The sequence below is a fragment of the Strix aluco genome, chromosome 1, assembly GCF_031877795.1.
Source record: "Strix aluco isolate bStrAlu1 chromosome 1, bStrAlu1.hap1, whole genome shotgun sequence".
Taxonomy (NCBI): Eukaryota; Metazoa; Chordata; class Aves; order Strigiformes; family Strigidae; genus Strix; species Strix aluco.
Genome location: NC_133931.1, coordinates 106,886,575 through 106,905,058, shown reverse-complemented (window position 1 = coordinate 106,905,058; position 18,484 = coordinate 106,886,575). Strand labels below are relative to the sequence as shown.

General features: G+C 41.1%; 1 protein-coding gene across 5 annotated transcripts in view; it reads left to right on the top strand.

Annotated features, from left to right (window-relative positions):
* Positions 1–18,484, top strand: part of TNS3 (tensin 3) — a 241,567-nt gene that overhangs the window by 204,960 nt on the left and 18,123 nt on the right. For all 5 annotated transcript variants that reach the window (XM_074830359.1, XM_074830370.1, XM_074830348.1 and 2 more), the window contains 3 exons: positions 10,751–10,922; positions 14,638–15,281; positions 15,923–16,009. In XM_074830359.1, coding sequence (XP_074686460.1) covers positions 10,751–10,922; positions 14,638–15,281; positions 15,923–16,009 — 903 coding nt within the window. The remainder of the gene's footprint in view (positions 1–10,750; positions 10,923–14,637; positions 15,282–15,922; positions 16,010–18,484) is intronic.

Below are 18,484 nucleotides of genomic sequence, written 5' to 3'. Positions count from 1 at the left end.
AAAGGCAGAATAGTAGTGCTCTTGTTTATGCACTATGGACTGACAGCGTCTCTCTCCTCAAGAGTGTTATAATAAATGTCACATTTTATGTTTGCATGTGACCCGGGTGGCTTGAGGAGATCCCTCTGCAGCTGATTTGCATTCCAAAGACAGCAAAGCTATGCTTAAAGTCAATAGTAGAGCATCTGCAAGATCTTTTAAAATACATGAGAAGACATGTAACTGATTGCTTTAGTCCCTGAGGAAATGTCTTTTTTTTTGGTACTATTTGGGAAAATAAATCAGTATAAGAAGGTCCTTCAGAAAGGTGTGGTAAGATTTTTACTGCTTTGAAGATGCTGTATTGCAAATTCTATTAAGCAAATACAAGTTATTTGTGTTTTGGTATTTTTGAATGAACACGTGATACCAAGCATCTGTGAAACAGTGTAAGGGTCTGTCAATGGAATGGCTATTTCCTCAGTAGAAAAGAAGCCAGATAGTAAGAACTTCAGGGCAGGGACTGTGGGTGGGGAAAAGCGGGGTCTGGTAAATCATGCTTTTGATACTTAGCCCTCTGCAGACAGGGGCAGAGGGTAAGCGCAATTAATTCCCTGATCCTAGGGTTGCCTGGAGATAAGCTGACCCCTGGCACAGCTTCAGAGGCTGCATTTGTTTGTTACTGGCAGGAGCCTCGATGGGCCGTTATGGGAGCTAGAAGTTGCTGGAACTGAAGAATGTCCCAGTGTGCACCCACTCTTGTCATGCATCTTGCCAGCAGGCCCAGATCTCCTGTGGAGGTGGCAAAGTGCCAGCCTTGCTCACCCCGTGCTTGCTGGGGAGGGCTGCTGTGCCAGGGATGTTTCCTCAAGGGGCAACATGGATGATTTACAGCCCTCTTTAGGCATAAGGCAAGAATGGATTTTTTTTATTCTAAATATATTTGAAAGGTTCCCAAAACACAGTGAACGCTTTCTAGATGCACACAGTAAATAATTGCATGAAGTTAGAAGCCTTCAGTACTGCAGTGTAGCTTACCTTTAATTCTAGCAGTTTGGCTTCTAACTGTTGAATGTGTTATTTCTTCCACCAGATGTCTCTGAGAAATACTTTACTGCCTCTCCAGATTTGCTGTTTTATTTACCAGGTTGTCAGCCATGACATTGTTGTGTTTTCTGTAAGAGCTAAACAGGTAATAGATATTCCACTGAGATCCTTCTCAGTACTGTTTAATGGAGCAACTGAAACCGACCTTTCCAGTGGAGAGGTTAGTGTGTGGATGTTAGAGCCAGCATCTTCATAGCTTCACCAGATTCAGCCCAACTGATTTTGTTACTTGCAGAGAGAGTTGATCCACTTAAACGGGTATTAGCATGAAAAAAACCTGTTATATGATACCTCTTTGTTATTGGTGGGTTTTTGAAAAGTGAGGGAACCTCCATGATGGTACATCATTTTGGCTCATGACATGTTCTCCTTCTGAAAGAATGTAGGCAATTTTGAAGATAAGTTTATTGATGTGCGTAAAAGCCAGCAGATTCCAAGATGACAGAGAAACTGCCCCTGTTCCATCCTTTAAAAAAAAAACAAATGACACAAAACCCCCAAAACTAAAAACCCCTCTTTTTATTCCTTAATTTCATGCCATTTTTTTCTGTCAGTGTGTGTGACCAGTGGTCTCCAAAGTGGGGTCTGTGCACCCCAGGTGATAGACAGGATGATCCATTGGTCTGTGGGAAGAAAATAATTCATAATTAAACAAATATACATAGTACTTTTGGTGGGGTGTGTTCAAAAATTTCTTATTGATGGGGTATGCAACTAAAAAAGTTCGGAAATTACTGTATTTCCTCTGTGTGAGGAAATTAGTGTTCCCATAGAAAGATAGAAGTGATGTTTGGCAAGAACCTCTGGGGGCATGTAGTCCTACCTGTGACTCAGAACAGGACTGTCGCAAGTACTGGATCCTGCTTTGTCTGAGTCAGGAAAACCCCTCCTGATGGAGGTTCCACCACAACCCTGGTTAACCTCTTTCAGTGTTGCGCTGCCCATAGTGACAAAGCTCTTTTTGATTTCTAGTGAGAATTTGTCAAGAGCTTTTTGTCTGTCACTACTGCGAACTCTGGCTCTGTTGTCTTTTCTGGTAGAGAAGAGACCCTCTTCTAGTAGTTTTAGGCTGCTTTTAGATTTCCACCTTGCTGCTTTTCTTCTCCAGACAGAACAATCCCAGCTCCATCGTCCTGTCATTGTGCGTTGTGTGAGTAAGGCCCCTGGTCATCTTGGTAGCCTTCTACTGGATCCCTTACAGTTTCTCATGTTTCTGAACTGGTGGCCTGAGACTGAGTTTAGTATTCTAGGTGAAGCTTCCCCAGCATCAGATACAGAGGGGTAATAACCAGCTTCCTGTGATGATCTGTGTTCTTCCTGCTATATAGCTCAGTACGCCTTGTTTGGGATGAGAGTGAAGACTCTCTTTTCAGCCTGATACCCACTGATACTTTTCAGCAGGGCTGCTAATGACCAATTGGATCCCAGCGTGTATTGTTACAAGGTCTTGTTCTGCCCCAGGTACAGATTTTTTTTATTTCATGTTGAGCTTGAGTAAGATACCTGTTGGTCCAGTCCTCAAGTTCACCAAGGACCCAATACTTGTTATTGGTATTGTTGAAGATGGTCTTAATATTATCCATTTTCTAATTGATCACTGTGGTTCAGTGAAGCAGAATCATTGGTGGGGATATTAACCCTTATTTGAAGGTCTCTGATTTTCTTAAGAAGATTAAGAAAGTGGATTTCCAAATTTCTTGTGAAATGATAATACTCAGTTGTGGGAGGGGGAGTTAATCTGAGCAAAACAGGGTCTTTATACTCTAGTTGTTATGCCTTTGTTTTTTCTGTCTAAGGTGAAATAAAAAGCAGCAAACATGAAAGGATACAAACTGTTAGTATTTTAGGTTTATTTATTTTTTCTAAATAAATTAGTTTTGAAAAGCAGGGGTTCTGTTGCTACAGTCAAAGTCACTAAAATAGCTGACTAATAGTACGTAGTATATATCATATAAAATACTACATATGCACTATATGTACTATATAGTTTTTTATATATACACTATATAGTATAAAATCCAGTTTACGTATAAAATATACTTGTAGAAGATGTTGCAGATTTTCATGCTTCCGCAGAGCTCCATGGCAGTGAAGACTTCACATAGCTTGGTGACTATGGTGGGCCAAATGGCAAGGTGCTGATTCAGCTGCAGGTTTTGGTGGGACATTGCCAGAACGAAAAGTGAGCTAACAATGACAATCATTATCTCAGTCTACAAGTTGTTATTTGGAAAGTTTCTTAACCAATACCTGTTTTCTAAAATATAAACCCTCTGAATCTTTCCTATCAGAAATGTGAAGAGTTAACTTCTTTTTTGAGGACAATGAGCAGGAAGGTGTTTTGTTGCTGCCTGGGATTGTCAGGGATTTTGCTTTCACTGTGTGTGGTTTAGGTCAGCTTACTTGTGTTTTAACCAAACCGTAGTACAGTAAATTAGCTGCTGTTCTCAGAGCTCTCTGTTTGAAACACTTAAGAAATAATGGTGGAAGCTGGCTAGCAGCAACAGCTTGGGATGATTTAGACCTGAATGAGAGGTGAAACAACTTGTGTTGGAAAGGATAGCATATACTATGCAAAAGAGTTAAAAAAGTTATTCCCTTCCCTGGTAGCTGAAATTACAGAAGACAAGAGCTTAAGCATCATTCATTCATTTCCACGTATTCTATGGAAAGGAAGGAACAGCGGGACCAAACTTGATGACTTTCATGAAAGGGAATAATTTGGTTCACTATATTTTTGTGAAATTGAAAGCAAAGTATAGCAGTTATAAAAGGTCAAAGTCAATAGTTTGCAGACTGACTGAAAGCAAAAGAGAGTTTCAGCATTATCTGTCTCTCTGACTAATTTTGACACCTCAGCGTTTGGAAAAGCAGGAAAGAGAGTGAAAGGGCTACCCCAGCAGAACCTTACAATGCTATTGGACTTGGAAAGATGTTAGTTTGTAAACTGGTTCAAGTGGGCCATCTTGCTGTCTCCTTTCTCCGTATGCAGTGTTTTTAATTCTGGCCTTCCCTGTGAGCTCAGTAGAGGTTTCTAAGGAGCTCCTTAGCTTCACCAGTGCCAGTTCTGTTAGCACTCTTGTCAGCTGCTGGAGGGACTCTTTTTCCAGGGAGCCAAATCCTTTTGTCATGAATTCACTGTTTCCAGGGTTTCTGGCTTTACATAGTAGCATAAGCCTCTGCTACTCCATGCTCACAGACTGCAGTTGGAATTGTGCGCTCCTTTTCACTTCATCCAGTCCAGTTAGCTGTCACTGCATGTTGCATGTCAGTACTTCTCTTCCACTGAAGCTCTCTTCCTTGCTCCATTTTTTTCTTCAAAACTGATTTTTCGACTGATCTTTCCGTCAACATTTCCCTTGCTGAAATATTGACGGGATGTCTTAGAAAAACTAAAATTGTGCCTACTCAGTATCATTAGCTCTATACTTTGCTCGTTGGTGGTTTTGCTTTCACTGATTGTTTCCCTGATAAATCTTGCTCCACTTTTTTTCCTTTTGTAGATTCTAAGGTTTGGAAAGAAACATATCTAAACAAACCTCTCCTAAAATGTGCTTAAGATCTTCAGCTGGTACTTTTACTGGTATGTTTCAATCTGTGGAGCCATCCAGTGTGTCTCTTGATAGGTTGTTCTGATGCTTAATACTAAAGGCTAGGGTTGTCTTTGATCCTTGCTCTACCTTTCCTTGTATGTGTGCATAAATCTTCTGCGAGACATTCAGGGTAATGGTGGAGTAACTTGCTTAATGAGTAATAAAATTTAATATTGGAAGAGGGAAGTGGCCATCTTTTGACCCTTGGTCTCCCGGATAAAATAAAGTTGTATCAGCAGAGACTATTGTCATAGAAACTCTTACAGTTCCCTAGATGTGGAAAGGAGAGATGAACAGCTCAGCACTGTGGTGGAGTTTACACTGGCAGTAATGTAAACTCCAAATGGTAGTTGGAGCCAGCTGGATGCCAAGCTGCATAGTGCCATGGAGTTTTTGGTGAATGCTGGGGAGTGCTGTGGGCTTTTTTCTGAGACTTTCAAAGGGAAGAAGATTTTGAGAATGCTTGTCGGACAGGACAAGTCCAAGATGAGTCCTGAGAGGATGAGAAATACAAAGTCCTTAGTGAAATGCAACCATCCAAAACAAAAAAAATACTTCTACTGTGTAGAGAAGATACCAAACACTCTTCTGTGATATTCTTGGATGCCTTCAGTTCTGTCATTGTAGATGAGTTTGTCAGGAAATGTGTCTAAAGGAATGGGCTCATCAGCTGTTAGTGTGAACAATGAGAGGTGGGAGTGGAGGGACCTCTGAATGAGAATGTTGATATGAGAAATGTTTTACACCACATCTGATGTGGCTTCTTGCAAGTCTTTTGTTAGGCTGGTTTTATTCATTGCTGAAGCCATCAAAGGATGGATCAAGAAATAGATTGTGAAATTTGAAAGTGTTGCACAATGCTTTTTATCTTTCTGCTGCTCTTTAGGGCTGGCAGTGGCTCGGTTACTTCAGCTTACTTTAGAGCAATATGCTTTCCTGTGTCCATTCAGCTTTTAGTATGGCCTGAGATAGTCTGGGGGGTGGTCAGCTCAGGTTTTAGGGAGTGGAACAGTGATTCAAAGTTCCCCAAAAGATGCAGCTGAAGGTCTTGACTAGAGTTTTCAAGCTCATGCAATGCAGTTTATCACCTTCTCACTAAAAGGACTACAAAGGTGGGAAGGTATGAGAAGCTGCTACAGTACAAGGTATGATAGTGGAATGACTGCTCCTTTCACTTCCCTGCCATTGTTGGACCATTGTCTCCAGAGCTTTGAGGTGATTCGGCCCTTCAGCTGCTACAAGAAAGAGGAAAGGGAACGTTTTTACATATCTTTTATCTGGACTATGGTGTGGGTTAAGCCACTCCGGGTTTTTTTTGTGGATATTTTTTTTTTTGTTCAGAGTTCCTTTAACAGATTTAGTGGATTAAAATCCAAATTAATCTATAACATCTTCATAGCTGTGTACTGGGCACATCCAGGAGTTCCTGCTTACAACTGAAAGAAGCTTGCAACATTTGTAGGTATTTGGCCTTGGCTGCCAGGTGGGACAGTAGAAGAGTGAGATGAATATTTTTCTGCCTTGCCTGTGAGCACAACAGTATTCATTTTCTTCCTGACTGTCACTTTTCAGTAGTATATGATGCAGAGAGCCAAGTTCCTCTCTTAGGTGCTGCCTATAAAGTTGATGATCAGTGATAGTAAATGTAGATATGCAGGTCTGACCCAGGTGCATGAAGAGACATGAACATGAATGATTCTGGTTGTCACATCACTTCTCTAAGTAGGGGAGCTGCAGATTGTCAGTGTTCTCACAGATACAATGGCATTGATTTAGTAGGGGCCTGCAGCAGGAAGCACTGATGCTTTGCAGCAAACATGCCAGGGGAATTTGTAGCATGCATACAGAAATCCTGTAGAAGCTGTGAGATTGCACTGAGTTAATGATTCCGTGAGATAAAGGGTTAACAGCTGACCAGCGAGTGTGGACTCTGCATCAGACAATAGAGAGGACATAGCTGAAATATTCAGCAAGCTTGGTTTTAATTGTAATATAAACAAAGCTGCTTTCATGGGAAGTGCCTTTCAGTTATACTTGTTTCTAGCATGGGAAGAGTTGTACAGAGTTTGCGTTCTTTCTGCAGATTATATGCCTGGCTGCCAGTGGTTTTTCACTTTTAGTTTAGTATTTAACACCTGTGAAAACTGGGTATGAAAAGAAATGCCGCATCTGTGAGTGTGACAGAGGTCCTTCCCTTGTGCAGTGTTCAGTGCTCTAAAGGTAATAGCAACGGGCCAAGCCTGAAACAAGGAAGTATCAAGTCTTGGTCCATTTCTTCAAGCAAGTGCTGTTATTGGTGGGAGAATGAGAGGATTTTGCTTTGTAAATGCTTTAGATTAACTCTTATGCACATAACTGAGATTGCAGTAGAGTGGGAGAAGATTTTAAGCTATTTCAGAAGGAGTGCCACTCCCCTTCTTGCTTCCAGGTTCTTGGTAACTGGAGTCCAGTGACTCCCCTGTATACTCTTGTATCAAGGGAACAGACACAGAGGCACGAAAGCAAACAAGCATATGGAGTTAAGCTTGTGATCATAATTCTCATGCCTGCAGGGAATGCATTCACCTCTCCCACACAGTAGCAGATTCATCTCAACCTGCAGTATAATTGGGAAGCATCTGCAGGTTCATGTGCGGAGATGAGATGTCTGTAGCACTTAGAATATTTTGTCTTATAGGTGCTGCTCTTGGTAAATTCAGTCTAGTGAAAGTTGTGTTTCTGGAGAGGCTCTAGTAGTCTTCGGACATGCAACATTAGTTTGACCAACCCACCTTCAACTAATCGGCTTTTTCTCAGGCAATTGTTAAGGCAAAGTAATACTACTTTATTATATATTGAAATCATTACTCAAAGCTTAACATCAACCTTTATAATACTTGGGTAAACAGTCAATCTTTGTAAACAAGCACCACTGATTTCAGTTGTAATACAGCCTAAATCATGGGTTTATACAGCCAGCTTTTTCTGACTGCAGCAGTATGAGAATGACTGTAATAGATCTGATCTATTAGATAGATACAGATTCAGATTTCTCTAGCTCTTCCACACCATGCACATTTCTGCAGTATTTCCTTAAAGTTCACTTCTATGACTGGTGTGGATATAGTTAAAGTAATGGGTATAGTTAAAAGACAGTGTTACAGTTTTCTAATGTTTCCCTAGTCTAATTAAATGTTTGCTCTGTACAGTATGTGTGCTATGTGAGGAATTCAAATGGTTTTCAGTCAGGGCACTGATTGGCAGATTTTCTTATCTCAGGCATTTCTTTTAAATACCTTGCACCCTCCTCATTCAAATAATAGCAGAGCCAGACTCTGCCATGAATTTGAAGGGTAAAGAAGATTTATTTAGAATTGTTTCAGTGGCGCTCACAGAAATAGTGAGAACCTTTGTCGTTTTTACATTAGAAAGATTTCCTCAGGAAAAGATGCTTTAGTATCATCTTAACTCTTTGTAGGACTGGAATTGTTCCGTAGCTTTCTTGTGTATTTTTTCCTCCCTCAATCTTTTGAAGTGTATCTGCTCAAGAGACAGTAATTAAGAGATTGTTTCATCTGTGATTGCTTTATTGGGTTCCAGTCCTGCAAGTGTTGAGATCAGTGGAACTATTCAGGTGTATGAAGCTATTCAGATGCACAGGTATTTGTAGTATCTTAGTGCATGGCCTTTTCTGTGGTGGAAAATAGTGCCGTTTAACCTGGGCTTATGTGAATAGGTGTTAGATTGCTTTAGACTATACCAGAATAATCAAATGTAATCCTCATTAGAGCCTGACTGGCTATTAAAATGTACTTGTAAAGAAGGGGATTAAACTGTTCTGTATAAAGCTCTTTAGTAATGGCATCCACGTTACTCCTCATCCAAATACATCCTTTTCAACTATAACCCATAGTATTTATGTCCGGTATAATTAAGTTTAACATAGTTCAGACTTGAATCAATTTAGAAACCAATTACTCCAATGCTATTTGCAAGCTATTAGAAAAGTTTGGTTGCTTTACTTTTTTTGTCTGTGTGGTGTAAACAAAGTCACGCCTGTAATCTGTAGTTGCACTGGTAACTAAACCCTGTTCTGCTCTGTGCTGCTCAACTGCCTTTCAACGCCAGTTCTTTCCTTTTCTCCTCATGTGATCAGAAGGGTGAGAGAAGACTGGCTCCCTCATCATCATTCCCTCCCAGGAGGTTTTTATACACAGTGATAATATACCCCTGAGCCTTGTCCTCTCCAGGCTGAACAGTCCCAGCTCTCTCAGCCCCTGCTTCTATGAAAGATGCTTCAGTCCCAGTGACGCTCCAGGCATCTTTGCGGCCTTGTGCTGGACTTGCTTGAGAAAGTCCGTGTCTCTCTTGTACTGGGGAGCCTGGAAATGGGCACAGAACTCCAGATGTGGTCTTACTAGTGCTAAGCAGAGAGGCAGGATCACCTCCTTTGAGCTGTTGGCAACACTCTTCCTGATGCAGCCCAGGATACTGTTGACTGCCTTTGCCATGAGGTTGCATTGCTTGCTCGTGGTCAGCTTGCTGTCCACCAGGACCCCCAGGTCCTTCTCTGCAGAGCTGTCTTCCATCCAGTTGACCCCCAGCATGTAGCGGGATTATTCCCTCTCAGGTGCAGGAATTTGCATTTCCCCTTGTTGAAGTCCTTGAGATTCCTCTTGGCCCATTTCTCCCACTTCTAAATGGCAACACAACCATCTGTTTTATCAATCACTCCTCACAATTTTCTGTTGTCTGCAAAGTGACTGATGAAACTATCCCATCATCCAGGTTGTTAATGAAAATGTTGAACCGTATTGGCCCCAGTATTGGCCCATGGGGTATAATGCTAGTGACTTGCTTCCTAGTGGACTTGGTGCAGCTGATCATAAGCCTCGGGGCTCAGGCATTCAGCCAGTTTTCAATCCACTCCACTGTCCACTTATCTAACCCATTCTTTGTCAGCTTGTTTATGAGGATGTTACGGGAGAACATGATAAAAGCCTTACCGAAGTCAAGATAAGCAACATCCACTGCTCTTCCCTTAGCCACTAAGATTCAGTTCACTGAAGAAGGCTGTCAGGGTGGATAAGCATGATTTCCCCTTCATAAATCCATGCTGACAACTCTCAATCATCTTCTTTTCCTTTGTGTGTTTGGAAATTATTTCCAGGGTTAGTTGCTCCATCAGCTTCCCAGACACTATCCCAGAGACATCACCTTTCCATCACCTAACCCAGAGGTTAGGCCAGCCAAGCTTGCAGTTCCCCAGATCATCCTTCATGTCCTTCTTGAAGACAGGAGTAACACTTGTTCCCTTCCAGTCTTCAATCTCTCCCAACCATTGTTACCTTTTAAAGGTTATGGAGAGTGGCCTTGCAGTGGTATCAGCCAGCTCGCTCAGATCTTGTGGGTGCCAACCTGTCAAGCTCCAGACGACTTACATATGTCCAGTTTGTTTAACTGCTCTTTTGCTTGGTCCTCCTCCACCAAGGGTAAGTCCTCCTTAATCAAGATTTTTCCTGTGGTCTCAGGGGTTTGAGATTCCCCAAGGCCTGTTTTACTGGTAAAGACCGAGTTGAAGAAGGTTTTGAGTACCTCAGCATTTTCTGTGTCATTTTCCACCAAGTCCCCTGCCCCATTCAGCAGTGAGCTGAATGGGCAGGCTGAATTATTACTCCAGTTTTCTATCGCTTTAGTGTTAAAGTGCACACTGATGGTGTGCATAGTCAAATAGGACGCTTGACTAGACATACCTGATTAACACTGTGGACTGTGTAATGCAAAACAACATGGAACAGACAGGTCTGTTCTCATCTTTAGGGCTAGAGAATGTACCCTGGAGAGCTGATCAAACAGTTTGAGTGGTGCAATTCTGTAATCTTTATTCCCTCTGCTGTTTGTTCTGCTGGATGTTTTCAGCAGTCAGTGTAATGTGTGAAATAAAATGTTACTGCTCAAACAAATAAAAACTCTTCTTTATAGTCCTATTAAGAGAAAACCAGATTGTTTTATAAACAATTCTTTCAGTACAAGGTCCAGAAAAATGTGAGTTGTTTTTTAACTTGCCTTTTGCTTTGTTTCCTTTGCTGCAGAATCTCAAAGTTACGCGGAAGCCATTAACCACTCTATGGTGATGTCTGACAGCACTGTGGGCACTAACCCTGCTTTGCCGAGGGCCAACATGCAGACGGATCCCTCCTTTCAGCGCTGTTTTGCATCTTCATGTACTGTTTCAAGTAACAGTCCTATCCCAGGGGGAGAAAGGTAGGAAAAGATTCTCCTACCTTATTGTTCAGTTCTCATAACTGTAGTTTCCAGCCAAGATGTATGTTTGCATCTTCATTGCAGAGCATTTGTCTGAGAGCTTTTGAGTTTGGTTGTGACATTTAACTATGATGTTGTCCACCAGCTGGAATTTACCACATACAGAGATGTTATTTATACATCAGGGACACAATTAGCTTTGAAGATAAATAGGAATACAAAAATAAATAGGAATTATAGCTCAGTTACTTTATTATGTGCTAGCACAAGCTCATACATATTTTCCTGTGCTCTTAACCAGCTTCTCTAGTGCTTTACTGTAGGCCAACTGTATGAGTTTTAGTAAGACCAAATGCCGGGTGCTGCACTTCGGCCACAACAACCCCCAGCAGCTCTACAGGCTTGGGGAGGAGTGGCTGGAGAGCTGCCAGTCAGAGAGGGACCTGGGGGTGTTGATTGACAGCTGGCTGAACATGAGCCAGCAGTGTGCCCAGGTGGCCAAGAAGGCCAATGGCATCCTGGCTTGCATCAGAAATAGCATGGCCAGCAGGGACAGGGAAGTGATCTTACCCCTGGACTCGGCACTGGTGAGGCCGCACCTCGATTCCTGTGTTCAGTTTTGGGCCCCTCACTACAAGAAGGACATTGAATTACTCGAGCGTGTCCAGAGAAGGGCAACGAAGCTGGTGAAGGGTCTGGAGCACATGTCGTACGAGGAGCGGCTGAGGGAACTGGGGTTGTTTAGTTTGGAGAAGAGGAGGCTGAGGGGAGACCTCATCGCCCTCTGCAACTACCTGAAAGGAGGTTGCAGAGAGCTGGGGATGAGTCTCTTTAACCAAGTAATAAGCGACAGGACAAGAGGCAATGGCCTCAAGTTGCGCCAGGGAAGGTTTAGACTAGATATTAGGAAGTATTTCTTTACAGAACGGGTTGTTAGGCGTTGGAATGGGCTGCCCAGGGAGGTGGTGGAGTCCCCATCCCTGGAGGTGTTCAAGAGGCAGGTTGACGTGGCGCTTGGGGATATGGTGTAGTTGGGATCTGTCAGTGCTAGGTTAACGGTTGGACTGGATGATCTTCAAGGTCCTTTCCAACCTAGATGATTCTGTGATTTACTGAAAAGCATTTAATGAAATTTCACATTGGAATAAGTTGTATATGAGAGAGAGGGAGCAGTCTTCTCACTGCAGTACATGCATTTCTAGTCAGTAAAATATCAGAGGATTTGGTTTTGGTAGTGAATAGCTGACTCCCTTTCAGCTGCTCAGCAGGCTGAGAGATTTTGTTATTTCATATTTGTACTGTGGTAAACATGTAGGGCTCTGGACCAGAGCTTGAATAGTATAAATTTACAAAATATCCCCTGTTCCAAGGAGCTTACAGCATAAGAAGAGAAATAGCAGGAAATTGCAAACAGGGAGTCCCGGGTTACTGTTAGAAGGTTCAGAAGACCATGACCACGACCATGACAATGAATGGTCAGTCATCAGCTATGCCCTGTATTTACTTAATAGATGAGCTGTTACGTTTACAGCTCATTAGGTTTCCTTTTCTATCATACTGCAACAACATTCCTTTGTGGCTATCCTATTCTTGTTCTTGGATAATTGGCTCCTTTTTCATAGTAACTATTTAGAGTGCTGTTGATTGGTGTGTCAGACTCTCAGTCAGGACTTCGAGTATGTTGATACCTATTTAGCTTTTATTTATCTCCCCATCTAATTGATTTAATTTTCAGTCAGTATTTGGACTGTGAACGTTTCGATTTGTGCTTATGAATGTGAATTGTAAGACTGAACAAAGTATGTTAGTGTTTACTAAGGAGGGGACAAGGTAACATTTCATTATAAGCGGATATGAATTAAAAGCTCATCAGGAAATGCAGTTGTTATCAAGCTTACATTTCTACTTCAAACTTTATCTAGAAAATTTTGTTCCCTTCTTTCTAAATATTTTTCCTGTTGTTTTTCATTTCATCCAGCAGATAGCTACAACTGTGGGGTTTTTTTTCTTGCAATGATGTCTTCTTTTTTTTTCCTTCCCTTTCTTTATGGCCCTTCTACTTTGATCTGTTCAAATCTACTGATATCCATTTCCACAGTTCCCTTTTAATTAAAAATCCTTTATTTTTTCTATTTATCTTATGTCAGCTCTTTTCTGCATCTCACAATGAGTTTGTTCTCTGTACATTTGGTATTGCTGGTAATGTTTTCCAGCTACAGTCTAAGAGCATTTCACTTCTAGAAGCAAGGAGGCAATTTAAACTTTCATCAGATGGTTTCATTAGAAGCTTAGTTTGTCTTGTCTAGAAGAATGTTTGTTATTCTCTACTTGAGCAGGTGGAATTGCTAGCCAGTAGAAAAATCTAATGTTTACTGTTGAAATATTTAATTCTATGAGTCAAAATTACTCCCTCATCAAATAAATTAACCACGGGACCTGGTCTAAGAGTTGGGTCTTGGGAACTGTGTTCTTATCACAGAATCACAGAATCGTCTAGGTTGGAAAAGACCTTGAAGATCATCTAGTCCAACCATTAAGTCAAGTATCCTTGGTCAACATCAGAAAAAATATAGCTGTCTTCTCATTGATCCTTTTGTGTCATGATTAGAATAATTCTTAGGATTCATATGATTCTTTTTACTTCAAATAAGCTGACTTCAGTCTCCATAAATTGGCTGAAACAGCCAACACATGGACATCACAGAAACTGAGCAATGAAAATTGGCTTAACAACATAGCGAAAAAAATATTTTAAAAAATGTCAACAGACAATTCCTTTAGGCTCCTTCATATATATTCACAAGCAATCCACTATTACAGTTCAGAGATTTAATTCCTTGCTTTACAGAGCAAGCACATGAATTACGGGCTCTCCATACCAAGGAAGATTTAAGTAGCTTCAGGAAATGTCATACAGATTATTGTTAAAAAAAGTTGGTAAGGTGGGAATCAGAAGAGGAGGCAAAAAGAGGAGGTAAAAGCAGTTGTATGCTCAAGAGATGACATTATTACATCTTTAGAGCACTTTTTTTTTCATCATCCTGTAGGACCTGCAAAATACCATTTACCCCGAGTCAATAGTTATTCATTTATTCTGTGGTGGTGCACAACTACCTCCTTAGCCCATTTCTTTTAATTTTTTTTTTTTTTTAATGAACCTGAGACTGCATGTAAGAACTGCTGTGGCAGTGTCCGTTTTCTTCCATAAACCTCTGCCTTTGATGGCAGCTTTGGCTTAAGAAATTGTTGCGTCCTACTGCTCTTTTCCAGGTAGCACTTCAGCTCACTGGGTTAAGAGATCTCCAGGACCACTGTATGTGAAGCAGTGCTGTGAACAACCTCACTGAATTGATTCATAATAAAAGTAATCCTCTAGGACAGGGGGAGGAAGGAGTTTTTTAACTGTGATTAATTTGATGGCCTGGTTCACAGTGCAGACTCATAAACTGTCCTATCAGCATGGCTAGGTGGAGGGTGAGATGAAGCAGAAAATAATGACTGAAGAAATGAGTGATGGGGGTGGGGCTGGCATACCTTGATCCAGCTGCATCACCAGGTCCAGCATATTATCAAAGAGCAACCTCAGGTATTGTCCTGGGTGAGGCAGTTCGTTGCTTTCTGTAATCACTGCAGCATGGGTTGTACAGTGACATTTTAAGGGAATTACTTGGCTGTTGTTTTATTTTTGTGTTCAATTTTTGGCATTTTTTGGCAGCTCTTCTGCAACAGAACGTCCTTGGCTTGAAAGCAGCCCTAAAGCTTCCCCATCGCTCCAGCTTTCAATGGGAAACAGCAGACCACCAGGAGGTTACCTTGTGCCCTCAGAGTTTTCAAACGCCGTGCAAGATGTCTCTCTCTTGTCTCATTTCCAAACTCCAGGACTGCAGGTCGTCACCCTGAGCAGCCTGGAGAATTCACCAGCAGACCCACAGCAAGAACCTGCTGTCAGCAGCAGTGCCCGGGCCTACCTGAGCTACAGCAGGGGCAACAGGGGCTGTAGCTCCCTCCGAGAGGAGAAACAAGCTACTTTCATAGCCAATACTAGCATCTCTCCTAAAACCGTGAGCTCATCAGTGGCAAATGCTGAGGACAATGGCTTTTTGACACAAAACTTTCTTACAGTGGCCTCTGGACACAATAGCCAGAACAGTGTGGTTCAGCAACACCATGGAGGGAATCTACATGCTCAACCGCCTCTTCCAGAGAAAAAGAGGTCCTCTGAAGGAGACCGTTCCTTTGCCTCGGTGTCACCTTCTTCAAGTGGCTTCTCGAGCCCCCACAGTGGAAGCACAATCAGCATCCCTTTCCCAAATGTCCTCCCAGATTTCTCAAAAATGTTAAGCACTTCCCCAGTGCCAGGTAGGTTCTACATCAGAGAAATGCAAAATACACTAGATTTTATATGAGTTTATAAAAAGCATTTAGGGGATTTTAAAAGTGGGGAGGGGAAAAAAAAGCAGTGGAATGGAAAGAGCACAGAGGACTTGCATGTTTGTAGTAAGTGGCACCAGTTCACTGGTTTTGGTTGTATTATTCAGAGAAAGAGGCTGTAGAATTCTTTCTGTGCTTCCCTAGATGTCAGCCAAGGGCAGCCTACCTTTTGAACTGCCAAACCACAAGCAAGCGGTGTGGACTCCAACTTCTTTTAATAAGGACTGGCTTCTCACTGCAGCTTTCTAGACTTGTGTCAACAATAGTTGAAAATGTAGATGTGTGTTAATTGGACCCCACTGAGAAGCTTTGTATTTAATACAGCTTTATAAATGTAAAAGTTTTTCATATTTTATGGGTTTTGCAAAATGAAACTTCAGGAATGCTTTCATAATCTTAGTGTACAGTATTATATTTGATGGTTCTAAACCAGTTCAGAGTTTCTCTAAATTGTCCTTCTAAGCATGATGTTTTTGAATAATTAAGGTGATTGGAAATTGGAAAGAAAAGTACAAAAATGCTTTTGTGTTTAAAAAATCTCTTGACCTCTTCTCCCTTTTATTTCACAGAAAACACAACTGATAAACATGTGACTGTAAAATTTGTCCAGGACACATCGAAGTTCTGGTATAAACCAGATATTTCAAGAGAACAAGGTATATCAACTGATACATGTTCTTGCATATCCATTCACAGAAAGACTAGCTGGTGAATTCTCCTTAAATTTTTTTGATGCATACCTGATGTCTGAAAGAAATACAAGAAATATAAAACCTAGAAGGGCCACAGACAACATCACTTAATTTCTTTTGTCCAAAGGCTGAATTTGAGAGTGGAAGGCAGTCAAGTAATCCTTAAAAAATACTCAGTTGATCAAACAAATTGTTTGCCTAACTGAACTAACTACTAAGTAATTTAAATCTGCCTGTGGTAGCTGCTGCAAATGCACTTTACTGAAAAGCTCCGGGTTTTGGAATGGCAGATATGTATGATGCAATCCAAACAACTGCTGCTCTCAGAAACCCTTTGAGTACGAGTGTGCTGCTCGGGCATGATCTCGGCCACGTGTGTTTCCCTCCACAGGTAATAGGTTGAGAGATGCTAAATATCAGAGAACAATTCATTAGCTAGAAGTCATCATAAAAACATCCTCATCTACCAGTCGTTCTGTAGCCTGAATTTCATTGTCAGCTGCAAGTGTCATACATTATTTCTTAAAGGTTACTAAATAACGCTCCCATGGAACAACATCTTTATGGTGTACAGTACAGATATGGTACCTCTATATACAGATGTATTATTAAATGAGATGGAGAAAGCTTTTAACGTGTGTGTGAAAATGTATACATACATACTTAGAGCTTGTCCCTGCACAGTCCGTAAATAAAGCATGCTGGGTGCTTTGCAGATGTAGTTGGTCTCATGGTCCTTGTGTCCGTATTGTAATATTCAGCTATACTGAATTATATTTAATGAGTTATGTCAGGATTTTAAACTGGGATTCTTAAAATGTGGTTGTCAAAAAGGAAAAATGACAAATTAGTTCTGCATTGGGAAGGAAGTTCACACTAAACCAAAATAGCCTTCAGCTACTGGCAAATGATGAATCACTGTGTCTGTCTAGTTCATAGTTTCTCAATGGTGAGGATGCCTTTTATAGTGTAGTGGTAAATACGAGCCCATGGAAATAAAGATCATAGAAAAAAGATCATTAATTCATCTTGGTATGATGTTTTACTGGTCCTTTCACTCCAGTCCCCTTCCCCACTCCCCACCCATAATGAGAACTGAGTCTTTTCAATGTACAAAAAAAATTTCCTGACTTGATGTGAATCCGGAGAGGGGAGTAGATCATAAAGGAAATGTAAACCTAGCTGCTTGAACAAATGAAATTATTCCCAACCTTTTAGTATGCTTCTTTTCACCCTACCAAGTAAAATTCCTTTTAAAAAGTGATACTGTTGCTGAGGAGGGGGAGCACTTATTCTTTTTCCTGTGCTTAATGGACTGTTCCTGTGACAAATGATTACTGTCACCCTGTGGATTTAGAAGTGTTACACGAATACTGCTGAATTGCAGGTTTTTATATGTTCATCCTCCTCCTCTCAACATGTGACAGTTTACTGTAAAAATAGCTGCTTTCTTCATCATCTGACAGATGAATAGAACAGAATATATATGCATTTGCTTTACTCACTTAAAACAGGAGAGACAATTATGTCTACATTTTCCTGATTTTCTGTTACTATTCTTCTTTTCATGGAAAAAAAAAATGTGTGTGTTTATGATGTAATCCTTGCTCAGGCCTTGCAAAATATGGCTTCATGCCCCATATGCATAATTTCCGTGTTCTGTGTATATAGACAGTTAAGGACTCCAGGGTCAAATTTGGGCCTTTTCCAGAGTTTCTTTGAAGGCTTACCGGTCGTTAGAAATTCTGGAAACAAACACAAGTACCTGCAAAAATTTTAAGGAGGAAGAATAAAAAGCAAAGTACTAAGGATTTATTAAGATCTAATTAAGATCAATCGTTAGATGAACCTTTTTGTCTTTTTCAAAATGAGTTTTAAGATTTTGGGCTACTAGATTTCAAAGTCTGCAGTAGACTCACGCCAAGCAAGAGCAGTTTTCCTGCAAATGGTTCCTTCTGGGGAGGACTTCGTATCACACTTCCAGAAGAGATCACAGAATATAGATGTAAAATATTTCAGTGCTTGGACAGTCAAAGAGCAAATACTTAACATCTCTTCCCCTGCTTTAAAACTAGTAAGGGAGTGAGACTGCTTTGCAGGGACAGAAACTTGGTGGTGGATGAAAACGGATCTGCCCTGACTGTTGAAGCTGTGTAGGAAAAGAAAAACAGTGCTGACTAGTCAGCCTGGGAATTACAGAGAGCTGTGCTCTCTGTCATGCTTCTATCAAGTTGAGAAAACGTAAGCAGGAATCAACTTGTTTTTGCATTGGTTGTAGAAATCCTGCTGGGACCTGCATGTCCTTCTCAATTTAAAAATCAGTTGGGATCTGTACTTGAAATAAGTGTCTGTATGATTTCCACAAGATGTTTCCACTCAGATCCCCCAAATATGCTTGACTCTATTCTGTTCTACAGCAATGGAGACAGAGAAAAGGAT